Below are 13703 nucleotides of genomic sequence, written 5' to 3'. Positions count from 1 at the left end.
GGGTGACACAATTATAAAGGCTGCAATAGACAGCAGCTTTATCAAATATTGTTAATTTTTAGTTTATCTACTTAAAATCCTACACAGTAATATAATATTGGCTAACCAAACACACAAATTTATTCTTTTTTAACATAATTATCATTTTAACTTATAATAGTATTTTTAACTTATTATTATTTTTATTATTTGATGACATATTTTTTTATATGGCATTTTTAACTTTAAATTTTGATTTTAAATCTTAAATTGAAAGAAAAAAAATAATTTTAATTTAATTTTGATTTGAATTTATTTTAAAGTTTATATCCAAAGTTTTAACAAATGTTTTATTGTATTTATCAAGATTTTATTTTGTTAATGCAGTGAATTTATAATATGTAATTTTATGTGAACAATTAAAAGATTGGATTAACTGAAGATGTGGGAAAATCATTGAAGTGAACTCTTATGTATATACAATCAAATAAGTAAGTGGTCACCCTACCTAATTTAATATTATTCTGTACTTGGTGGACCAAGTTATTTATTTATATTTGTATAGTAGTACAGAGGAATGCGAGTCTTAAAAGTGACTTAAAAAAGAAAAGAAGAAGAAAAAATATATATATATATATATATATATATATATAGCTATAAATTATTTGCAATATAGTTTTCATTTGCTTTACATTCACACAGCTGGGTCTTTTTGCTTGCTTTTTATTTTTTAAATATATCTATAAAGTGAGAAGAAAAAATGCACAAATTTCAAATGCTTTATATATAAAATCATGGCTACTTGCTAAACAATCTTCATCAGTAAAGAAATAGTATATACAAACTTTAAAGACAGTTTTAAAACATAATCATTAACTCCTTTAATATATTAACAGTACAAAAAATATCAGTCTCATTTCAGAAGGTTTGACACCTTCTCTCTCATTTCTTGATTGAAAATATTCAATTAAAAAACAAGTGGAGAAGCAAATATTTAAAAAAAAAATACATTCATATAAAATTAGGAAAAAAATTTTTTATCTTATTCAAAAAAATATTGTCCTTTAAAAATCATTAATATTTCTTAACTGAATCAACTAGTAGCATTTCTTAAGCTATCTTTCTTTCATGGACTTTTTTTTTACAACAAGCTTCATATACTGCTTATCTTCAAATTCTGTGGTATGGCAGAAGTACGATGCTCATTCAAATGTAAAACAAAATTTTGCTGTATGGACTGAGGAGTGAATATGGTGGGGTGCTATGGGTAGTTAGCTTGATGTGTGCGTAAGAGAGCAACTGCCCAGCCATGCCTGTAGGTCATATTCCCATGTCAGCAACAAAATTTCTGAGCTAGAGGTACTATCATCCGTAGCACAATGAATTAACCGATTTCTCACCAATGAAGTTATCACAAACCCTTTAAAATTCTGATTTGATTCCAGTCACAGTTCAACAATGCTACCCTGTCAAAAACTCTAAGAGTTTAACAAAAAATTTTGAAGTGGCCGTGATGCAGTGGAGAACAAAATTCACAAACGTCATTTGTGGACCATTATCAATGATGACAACATTCAGGACATTTGTAACCTTGTAGAAGGTCACAATTGCATAACTGTCAATGAAATTGCATCAGAGATGGACATAAGTGTTGGGAGTGATGATACAATGTTGTCACACTCTCAGGTACAGTAAAGTGTTGAGCAAGGTGGGTTCCACATCTCACGAGGCGCAGAGAAATGTCTGGAAAGACATCTGTCAGCAGCTTCTGAATTGCTCTTACAGAAAGGAGAGGCATTTTTGGGCCTCAGTGTGAGCTACGATGAAATGTGGGTTCACCAATGCATCTTAGAAAGCAAGATAGGAATACAGTGGTGGAAAAATGGGGAGGGTAACTGTCGCTGTCTCCTTGATTACAAAAAAAAACCATGATATCCTATGACTCAGTATCACATTTTTTTTTTTTTAATTTTCCTCTTAAGAGTAAATATCCTTGCCTTAATACCAGTTTCCTAGAACATAATACCAAATCTGATAACAGACAAAAATTAATCATAAATAAATAATTTAAGTACTTCAATAGAAATAGTTAGCATTTCAATTACAAAATAAACTATCTAATTAATAAGAAAGATGATATTTACAATTCTTTGATTCTGTAACAACCTTTTTCTGCCTGTTAATAAGCATGATTGTGATCATGCCATGTCAGAGAACACCTAATTTATAAGATTGATCTATTAGTCACATGTGTAATAAACCAGACTAAATGTTTAGCAATTTTTTAAATTATTTCATTCAGACCAACTGAATTTTTATTTTTTAACAATAAAAAAACTAAACCTAAAAATAAGTTTTATAATCTTTAAATTGAATATGATCAGACAAAAATTCTGAAAGAAAAATCTGTGTCACACATAACTATATCATGAGTCAATACCATCACAAACATACAGACACTAACAGCATATATATAATTTTGTAAATTAAATTCTTTTTTGTCTATATCTTCCTGTGTATTAATTCAAAAGCATAAAAAAACTCAGCTTAACCCACTGAAGTACACAATAATTATTTTTATTTCTTCTCTCTCTCTCTCTCTCTCTCTATATATATATATATATATATATTCACAAGCAGAGCTATACATTATTTGTAAAATTTTCACTTACCTTATTACATTTATACAGTTGGATGTTTTTGCTTGCTGATTTTTTAAACATATTTATAAACCGACAAACCAAAAAATGCACAAAGTTGCACAATTCTTTTTATATATAATCATGGGCATTTGATAAATAATCATCATCAGTAAAGAAATAGTATACACAAACTAAATAGATTACAAAAATTTAATGAAATAAAGAAAATATATTAAAATGGCTTTCCAACAATTTTTTTGTAAAATATGGGTAAAATACACATTTTTTGTTCTAGGCAATCCCAATTGAGAGTTTAAAGGTAGTTTAAAAACATTTAACACCTTCAATTTTTATTACCTACCTTTTACATAGGACTAGATAAGATAACTTATCACAAGAAAGCTAGAGCTTTCACTGCACGAACGTTGAATCAATCAAATGAACATCCCCTCCAATGAAATAAAATTCAAGGGAATGAAGAACCATTTAATGTTTTTCAAAAAACGTTTTTGATGAACTTCACATTCTAAGGCTATTTTACTAACTGGTTTCTTACTATTTTATCCAATGAAGTTTCCTAATTCCTGTTTATGTAATTTTATTTTATTTAACATTAATTTCTAAAAAAAAATTTGTATGACCACTTTCTAGGCATGTTGGGCGATTACAGATTTCTTGGATTTCTATTCAACCTCCATTGTAATTGTTTGCCCTATACAACCTACATTTGTATTGTTTTTACAAATTATTAATTTTTTTCATGAGAAACACTATGTATTAGCCAGTTAATGATGTACAGGACTTAATTTTGACTCTACCCTGTAATAAAAGTTTAAAAAATTACTAGTTTTAAATTAACTGTTAACCAAATCATTAATGTTTCTTTAGGAAAATTAAATAAGGTATCATTAATAAAATCATTTCTCTATGATAAAGATTTAAATAACTATAAATTTTACTGCAATATTTTGCTAATATCTAATATAAAAAATATCCTTACCCTTCACAACTGGAGATTATGTCGAATGACCATCAAAGTAGAGAAATTATCTACTGTTGTAAATTGTTTACATAAAATAATAATTTGAGGAAAATCCCTCAAATTATTACCTCTTAAAAAGTTTAATTGGGAAACAAACAAAAAATTTCTTCTGTGATAAATACAAAAATTACAAAAATATAATTTGCAAGAAGCTCTCCACAAAAAAACTCTAAGGAAAATTCATCTTTAATGAAAACATTGGTATTAACCAGTGATTCTATAAATTTTAAAATCACTTTAAATTTAAATTGTAATTAAATTAACTTGTCAATCTGTCAATTTCTATAATCTACATTCACCTTTGGACTGCAGTTGCGGAACACTACTGTACACTGTTTGACTTGAATACTCTACGCTTACTTTATTTCTACAATTGTATTATATCTCGAAAACCCCATAAGGTCATGAGTTCAGTACTGCTACTTTTACTCTTTGGAATATCCATTTAGCGTATACAGTAATGTAACACTAAATGAGCATTTCGTTGTATTTCAGGGTGCTATCTGTTTGATATTCGATTTCTCCTAACCTGTGTACAGAGTGCATGAGAAGTCTCTTTTGGCTAGTTATGAAATTGTTAGGATAGGTGCAGCTTATCTTCTATGGATCTAAAACATCTAAGTGGGTTCTACAAAGTTCAAAGCACAGCTGTAAGTGCCTCCACATCTGGTGGTTCATCCACAACAGAATATCAGGAATGATCATTTCAAATCCTGACTGAATAGCATCTTGAAGCTGCTCGTTAACATATCTGCTTTTTCATTCTCTTCTTTTACAAAACTCCATAGTGCACTATCAGGTGTGGTGAGGTCAGGGCTTCTTGGTGGCCAAGGCAAAGGAACCAACTCTTCTGATCCATGTTCGATACAGCAATTGGGAAAAATTTTATTGAGGCATCTGCAGACATTCTAAGCAAAATGCACTGGAGCACCTTCTTTCTGAAACGTAGTAATAATAATATTAATGATCCCTTTTGGCACTGATTCTGGAAGCAAACACATGTCATCATTCTCAGGTAACTGTGTTAACTAACCCATTGAAAAAACAAGGATCGAGATATTCAGCTGTATACCAGCCCAAATTATAACATGAACCAAATGGTGTTTGATTACCTCAAAAAAGTGAGGATTGTCTTTCGCCCAGAAACAAACATTTTGAATATGAAAGCTTCAATAAATCTCTCTCATCTTACAATATTACATTCGTTTTATTGCCTGGTCATGGAAAGTGTTCAAGCAATAACTGACGTACATAAACACATTGATCAAGGTCACTGTCGCTGAAACTCATTAACTGTGGCTGGACAAAAACATTTAACTTTAAAGTCCTTCTACATATGGTCTCACATAGTCAATCTGGGAATCTCTAACTCTGCAAAACATTTGTGTGTTGATTTCATTGGTAATTGTTGAATCGATGCCTCCACAGCAGCAAATGTCTCAGCTCAAGTGCTCGGCCTTCCACTGCATGGTGCACCAAGAACACTTCCTGTTGCAAAAGAGTTCTCTCATGTCAGTAACATTTGCCGTGATTGTGATTTCTTAAAATGCACAAAGAAGTCATTCATAATGTTCCCCAATGTTTTACAAATGCGTTTGTGGATCGACAAACATGCTTACAAACACTCTTCGACACTGAACATACTTGTATCTGTCATTGTTCCACACGAGTATGAGCAAGCATCCCACCATGAATGTAACACAACCGATGACGAACCCCACCAAGGCATATCTTCTCCACCTTATCTAGCAGTAGTACGCTATATCAGTTGTGAGAACTGGCAGCAAAATAGATCTCGATTAATCTTAATTGTGTATTGTGGTACAAATCTTACTTCATAAATGGCCGGCAACATACCACTCTTTCAATGGAAGAAAAAGTTAAAATTATCCAATAGCTGATGAAAGGTAATAAATCAATTGATAATAAAGCCATGATTTTAAACTGGCTCCATAGATGGTAGCAACAAAGAAAAATTGTTCAAGGCACACAGCCAAGGAAACACTTGATAAAAAAAATTCAAGCAGCAGCCTATGAACAAGTACACAAAGCAGTGCAATGAATCTGAAATAAACAAAACCTGCTATTCCCTTCAATGGACTGATACTGAAATCAAAAACTGAATTCTTCATAAATAAGTTAGTAAATGATAGATGGTTAGCTGCATAAATTTAAATGATATCAACTGAAATTCAGTCAAATTTGCAGTGAACCCCAGAGATGTTGACATAGATGGTACTGGATGTACAACATGGATGAAATACGGATTTTTTTAAATCTTTCCAGACAACAAGAGTTTCAGGGTCCACAAGTGGTCTAGAAAAAAAAAAATTGGTTGCTTGACCATCTCAGATATAAATTCATATTTTTATTACCCTATTTAATGGCACAAATAGAAAGAACGAAAAATGTCATGTCAACATACTTGAATTTAGTTATGATGTTTTACGATAATGTTTCATTTTTTCCAGCTTCTAGAAGTTCATGGTTTAGGAGTTGATCACATACAGTATCTGATTAACAAAATTTGCTAATTCAAGATAGCACCAGAGAGCAATCTTATTCTCACAATTTAGAAACCAGTGACTGTAAATATCTGGAAATCCAGCAACTGTATAACACAATCTCTAGTGTTAGCTATATGACCTTCAAAAAGAAAAAAGGTCATCATATGTGTAACCCACATATTCCAATAAAAAAACGTCCTGCTCTTTTCATTGGTGGGGTCAAAAACAAACCATTCCATTAGAAAAAATTGTTACCTTTAAATAAGGTCAAGGTCAATTCAAATCCAAGGTCACTATGAGGTGTCACCCTCAAATCAGAGTAGCTTTTGTTTAGTCATTTTTGTATGTGAAGTATATGAGAAAATCGCTTGGGCGATTAAAATGAAACACCCGAAAAAGGTCCAAAGGTCACTTGTGTGATCACATATTTCACTATAAAATTTTCTACCCTTTTCATTGATGTGTCAAAAATGGGTCATTCCATTAGAAAAAATAATTTTAAACTTGAAATAAGGTCACGGTCACCATGAGGTATCCCCCTTTGTTTAGATAAATTTTTGTATTGTGTTTTTTTAAATACTCTGTGTAAGAGTATAGTTACTTATAAATTTTCAGTGGTGAGAAGCTCTCCCTTTAAAAATTATACCCTTTTAAAAATTGAATGTTTCGATTTTTTTCAATTTTTCAGCTGCAATATCTCTCTGTTAAGAGAACAGGTAGAAACATGAAAATTTCTGAACACATAAAAGGTCTCTATGGTATTAAACTTCAACTTTAAGAAAATTGTGAATTCGAGCAAAAAATTTGTATTTGTTTCAAAAGGAAATTCCTACTTGCTGATCCAGATGATAATCCTTAAAATTTACAAACCAAATATGAAAAACTAAATGTCATATTTCTAACAAAGAGAATCAAATTAAAATTATCAGTTTACTTCTGAATTCTTGGAGCTCAGCAAACTTTAGCAATGAATTTAAAGTGTCAGAACTTATGGTTAAATTAACAAGTAAACTAGTAAATGAACAGGGTATTTTACCTGAATTAAAAAAAGAGCATAAAAGAAGATGGAAATAGTCACTTGATACATGGGAAAAAGGACTGTTTCATTGAAGGAAAATAGTACTAAGTTTGAAAGAGAAAAATTGTAGTGCTTTGCAATTTAAATGAGCTATTTTGAGTTTAAAAAGAATGCTTACATTAAAATTGGAAGACCAAAATTCTGGAGTTCAGACAAAAATTGTGTGTTGTTGTGTAGGCATCTGGTACTCATAATGTATATGTGTTTATACCACCAGAACATAAAGTGAATGATTGATGCTGCCAATCTTATAGTTGGGAATCAATGCCAAACAAAATAAAATACAAACAATGGTGAAAAAGACAGAATTGAAATGATGACAATTGTAGAATCAAGAGAATTCTTTGAAATATCGATTGTTAAACTTGAAATTCTAGATTCATAGTTTTATTGCAAAATCAAAAGGAAAAAGTTTAAAAACAAAAAAAAAATCTCATCAAATGAATGGATTGTTCTGCCACTTTTCAGAAGATTATTCCTTTGTTGAAGTACAAAAGTATCACTGGGTAAATAAGCAGGCTACCACTTCATCCATTTGTGTTTTATTATCAAGATAAAGAGAAAAATTTTGCATCATAAGTGATCATCTAGAACATAATACCACTACAGTCATTTAATCTGCATATATATATATATATATATATATATATATATATATAAACCTATATTGTTACCACATATATGTCTAATTTAATATCAGCGGACGATAATGGTAGCAACGATGTGAGAGGAGCGCACAGTATACGGACATGTGGGTACAAGCTTCACTCCCACCGCGCAGTTCTCCCACCATAGCTGCGCTGCAGCCCCATCACTCTCAGGCTCCAATAAAAGAGCATGCACGAGAGTGAATTGGCAATTCATCGTCGACCACCACCTGGAGAAGACCAAGAAGAAGAAGAAGATGGAAGAAGACAGAAGAAGTTCCCTGGCCGGCTCAACGTGGGATCTCCCGGTGGATGCCAACATCTCTGCCAGAGCAGCAGGCCTGGCCGGCCCGCCGATGGAGTCGCTGGATGCGAACGCTACCTTCCCGCTACAGTTCCAGCTCGCTGGGCTCAGCAGCAAGAGCCGACCGAGCGTGGGATTGCTCGGGGAGAACCGCCTCGGCCGCGCCGGCGAAAGACGACCGACGCTGACCCGACACTGCGAGGCTCTGGGGACCACCACTGCCATGCTGTAGTGGGGACCCAACTGCCACTGAGGGAAAGCCCGGTCGGACTTGAAGGGATGAGCCGCAACTCCCCGACCTCGCCGGAGACCAGCTTCCGGACCCAACAGCTTTTCTCAGAGCTAACGCAAAAAACGCACCTTTTCAGAGACATCATGAGATTAGTAAGTGCCACGTGCCGTCGAAGCCATTCGACGACAATATATATACTGAAATCTAGCAGCGACAATACTATTGTCCAAATATCCAAATGCATATCCAATCCAAACAAACTTCATTTATCACCACCCACTAGATGACATCAAGAGTTGTAACTTGGGACCTAATCCCACATGACCCCATTACAGTCAATCATGAAAGGTATATTAAAAAATACTCCACCGGCTGAACCAAGCCACACCAGAGTTCAGAGAAGGCAGCAATCTGATATGGTGAGCTGCCACTTAGAAGATAATATGCAATCGAAAGCATTGGAATGTCTTATACCACACACAAGAACAAGAGCAATACAAAATTCACAATCAAACTGACCCTACAACTTTACAAACAATATAAACTCACTCCTGCAGACTGGTAAATTAAAAATAACAACTGATGTAATGGACCAACACAAAATTCTCACCATGGGACTGCAGGAAATAAAAAATATAGACCACGATGCCATGGAATCTTAAGGATATAGGGCTTACAAAGGTATATCTGAGAAGAGAGTGATGAAGAATGTCTCACAGTTTGGAATGAGCTTTTTGATCAGCTTAAAAATAATAAACTCTGAATAAGAATTCAAGTCACAATCCCCAAGAATCTCAACACATCCTAAAAGCATCTAATAAAATCTACACCATAATAAATGCACATGCCCCCCACTAATAATATAAATAAATCTCCAAAAGACAGTAAACAAAGAAAAAAGGTTCTGGGTCCTACTCAACCAGACCACATATAACACCATAAAAATCAACTAATTTAAGGCTTCAAGGCAGAGAAAGAGGATAGATACTATGACATGATCAAAAAATGGCCAGCCAGAGAGTACAAATGAAAACTAACAGAGTAATAACGAAAATGGACGATCACTGTAGAAACCAAAACATAATCTCAAAGACCACATATTTCAAGAGGAAACCTAAAAACCTGGAAACTCCCAGACTACACTAAAGGAAAATGGCAGCTCCTTCAGATCATGTCTTCATGATCTGAAGATGAACACCATCACACGAGGATCTACAACATAAAAGTACTCTGAGGACAAAGGCACTCTGAGACAAAGGCTCAGATCACTACATAGTTAAAATTAAAATTAAATTCATTCTCCAAAGAAAGCAACAAAACCAAAAATAAAAGAAAAATAGATCCTACCAAACTAATCATGAATGAAAATTACCAAACAGCAATTGAAAAGATAACAATCACAGTTAAATTTGAAGACCTAGTCAACAACCTTAAACAAACTGTAGAAGAATAGGCCCCAATAAAAGTATCAATAGTGGAACAGCAAATGCGACAAAACACTGCGAAGAGCCATCAAGCATGGCTATTATACCCATCTCAAAAATTAGAAACATCCTTCAAAAATCTAGTAAATCAAAGAAAAACCACCACAACACCACAAGGAGAATAAAAAGACTAACACCATAAATAAAGACACACTGAAATCAACAGAAGAATTCAACAAAATTCAGCAGAGAGACTACCACAAACCTCCAAAAATCAAATCCCACAACCCTACTAATGAAGGTGAAAACAATAAAACCTGGCCCATAACAATAAAAACAATGTGGAATTCCCAGATAAATATTCCATCTCCTAAATTGTGAAGAAGAAACATAACTCTTAAACTTCAACAGCAGCACACCAATAACAACACTACTGGAAAACATCAATCCTCCCACAATAAAACAAGTCAACCAAGCACTGAGTGAATGAAAAATTACAAAGCGGTGGGAGAAGATAGACCTTTTTAGGAATCTGGAAACATGCACCTAAGTCCAGCAAAAATCGCCCTTCATTTACATCTTGTCAACATCTGAATCAAATAACTACTAGAATATTGAACAACAGCCCTTATCAATCCACTACACAAAAAAGTGAACAAAGCAGACCCTAACAACTACAGGGGAATCTCACTCCTAGAAACAACATGCAAAGTTCTTTCAGGAATCATCAACTACTGAGACCAGATAATGAGTCTCATGCTAATAATGGTTTACAACAGAAAAAGAAGCAGAAACATGGTGGTAAAACGTTTGTCGACTTCAAAAAGTATATGATTGCATCCACAGAGAACCTCTACTAAAAATTCTAAGACACCTCAGACTACATCCTAAATTAAGAAAGTGACTCCCACAAATAATAAACCAAAAGTGAAATTCAGAGGCAAACTCTTAGAACCATTTGAGATCAAAACAAGACTGTGCCAAGGCAATGGACCATCACTGCTACTACCCAACTGCACTTTGGAAATGATAATGAAGGAATGGTTCAAAAAATGCCTTCAAAAATAAAAATAGGCCAAAAAATCAAAACAAACAGCTTTGGTTTTGCCAACAACTTGGCACTGCCAGCAAACGACATCAACAAAGCTAAAACACAAAATACCATTCTGTAAAAGCTAAAACAAACTAATACCATTCAAAAAGACAGAGATTATGCCCCAAAAACCAATGCAATTAAAAGAAGTAAACCTAAACGTTAATAAAATCAAAATAGTGACCCAATTTATATACCTCAGAGAAATAACAAACTAAACAAAAAAATTTCAATCCAAACAAATTAGCTAAAGCCCAAAAATTAACCTGGCACACTTACAATAAAAAATGCCTATCAATAAATTCAAACATATGACACAACTACAGAGTTATAAAACCAAAAGCTATTTATGCAGTAGAAACACTTTTCTACCTGAATGAACAATCAAAGAGTGACAGACTCCTGAAAATCGAAAGAATTAGAACCTTCATGAACAAAAAGTACTAGAAAGATGGGCAGCAGTGGAACGTGCTCAACAAACTTGTGTACAATATCATCTTAAATACGGTATCACTGATACCATGTGTAAGAGGAGACTAGTATTCTTTGGACACATCATGAGGATGCAAGATTTGAAACTTCTGGTACAGTACAATGTTGATTCAAAAACACCAAGTCAGGATACAGATGAATCGGAGAAATAAGAAAGGATCTGAAGGAAATTGGCCTTACATTAGAAGACATCACAGACAAGATAAAATTAAATGAAGAAATCAAGGATAAAGACTCACAAGAAAAAAATTCTTAACATGAACATTTTCAACACCAGAAACGATACAGAAATTGGAATGCATGAAAAAGTACTGGAAGGACCACAAGACCCTAACAGGATAACTGGAAATTTGGATAATGGACTCTGACTAAAGTGATCCCATGTGATAATAAAAAATAAAAATAGTAATATTATAACAATAAAAGACACATCTTTACATAAATGAAATTTTAATTTAACACTAAGATCTTTGAAAGAATTCTCTCTGAATGCTCTAAGTATTCTTTGTAAATTTTGATAATTGTTAAATAGCTCTGTAAATAAATTTTATCAGAGCATTCTCGACAGGAATAATGACTTACATGCCTAGGATTCATATCAATGAACCATCTAATCATTTATTGTTCATTGATTAACCTAAAAGTCTGTGTGTTTTTACTTCTTTTATCTGTGATTAAAAAACCTGGAAATTTTTTAGTTAATTGATTGACCTGTATTCAAGTAATATCATGTACGGGATATAGTTCTATATATTTCTATGTTGGAAGAATATAATTCTATGTATTTCAACTTCAGACAATCCAATATTAAGAGAATTTATCACTGAAATTTGTCAGTTTCTTGTAACTGCACAGTCCTTTTTTTCCTTTCCACAGCTTTATTTGAAAGACTCCCTCTATGAATCATGAGACCTTGCTGATGGTGAGGGTACTTGAGTACTCAGTGATACAGAGTAGCAGGACTGAAGATGCAACCATATCAGAGAGGTATCTGTTGAGAGCCAGATGAAGGAATGATTCCTGAAAGAGGGAAGCAGCTCTTTCAGTAGTTGTTAAGGGCGTCGTAGGTCAGGTCGACTTAAACGGCCATATCAACATCACTCTAATCCTCTAAGTACTGCGCAGCTGAAAGCAATGGAAAACTACAGCTGCTTTTTATCCAAAAGAATGTAGCCCTCTGAATTTTCATGTAACAAAGATGGAGACACCTTCCTTCGTAAAATATTCCAGAGGTAAACTAGTCCCCTGATCAGATCTAAGGGTGGGGACTAATAAGGAAGGGGTCACCAGAAAATTAAAAAACCCATTCTTCGAGTTGTAGCAGCAGAAGCAAACTTAGGCCGAATAAAGAGAACTGGTAGATAATCTTGATTTCAGATGATATATTGCAGCCGATTGATGAATGTAGAAAATAAGAATGCTAGTGATGAAGAATGTAAAATGAACTATCGACAATTAAGAAATATTATAAACAGGAAGTGCAAACTAGCGAAAGAAGAGTGGATTAAAGAAAAGTGTGCAGAAGTGGAAAGAGAAATGAACATTGGTAAAATGGACGGAGCGTACAGGAAAGTTAAGGAAAATTTTAGCGTACGTAAATTAAAATCTAATAATGTGTTAAACAAAGATGGTACACTGATTTATAATATGAAAGGCAAAGTCGATAGGTGGGTGGAATATTTTGAAGAGTTAACGGAGGAAATGAATTTGAAAATGGTGTTATAGAGGAATAAGAGGAAGTCGAAGAGGATGAAAGGGGAGAAACAATACTGAGGTGAATTAAAGATTTGAATGGCAGAAAGGCTCCTGGAATAGACAGAATACATGTAGAATTACTGCGCAGTGCAGGTGAGGAAGCGATTGATATATTACATAAAATGGTGTGTAATATTTACGAAAAAGGAGAAGTTACATTAGATTTCAAAAAGAGTGTGTTATAGTCATGATACCAAAGAAAGCAGCAGCAGATAAATGTGAAGAATACAGAACAATTAGCTTAACTAGCCATGCATCAAAAATCTTAACTAAAATTCTGTACAGAAGAAGTGTTAGAAAAATACAAATTTGGTTTCAGGAAAAGTATAGGGGCAAGCAAACAATTTTAGGGCTCAGATTAATAGTAGAAGGAAGATTAAAGAAAAATAAACCAACATACTTGGCATTTGTAGACCTAGAAAGGGCATTTGATAATGTAAACTGGAATAAAATTTTAACATTTAAAAAAAATTAGAGTTCAAATACAGTGATAGAATGATTGCTAACA

General features: G+C 33.4%; 1 protein-coding gene across 1 annotated transcript in view; it reads right to left on the bottom strand.

Annotated features, from left to right (window-relative positions):
- The window catches only part of LOC142328388 (uncharacterized), a 61118-nt gene extending 55726 nt beyond the window's left edge, over nt 1-5392 (bottom strand). Inside the window, exon 1 of the mRNA XM_075372096.1 lies at nt 5308-5392. Within this exon, the coding sequence (XP_075228211.1) occupies nt 5308-5392 (85 nt within the window). The remainder of the gene's footprint in view (nt 1-5307) is intronic.
- Nucleotides 5393-13703: the final 8311 nt, after the last annotated feature.

Source organism: Lycorma delicatula, chromosome 7 (assembly GCF_047948215.1).
Source record: "Lycorma delicatula isolate Av1 chromosome 7, ASM4794821v1, whole genome shotgun sequence".
In the NCBI taxonomy this organism is placed as follows: Eukaryota; Metazoa; Arthropoda; class Insecta; order Hemiptera; family Fulgoridae; genus Lycorma; species Lycorma delicatula.
This window is presented reverse-complemented; position numbering and strand designations above follow the sequence as displayed.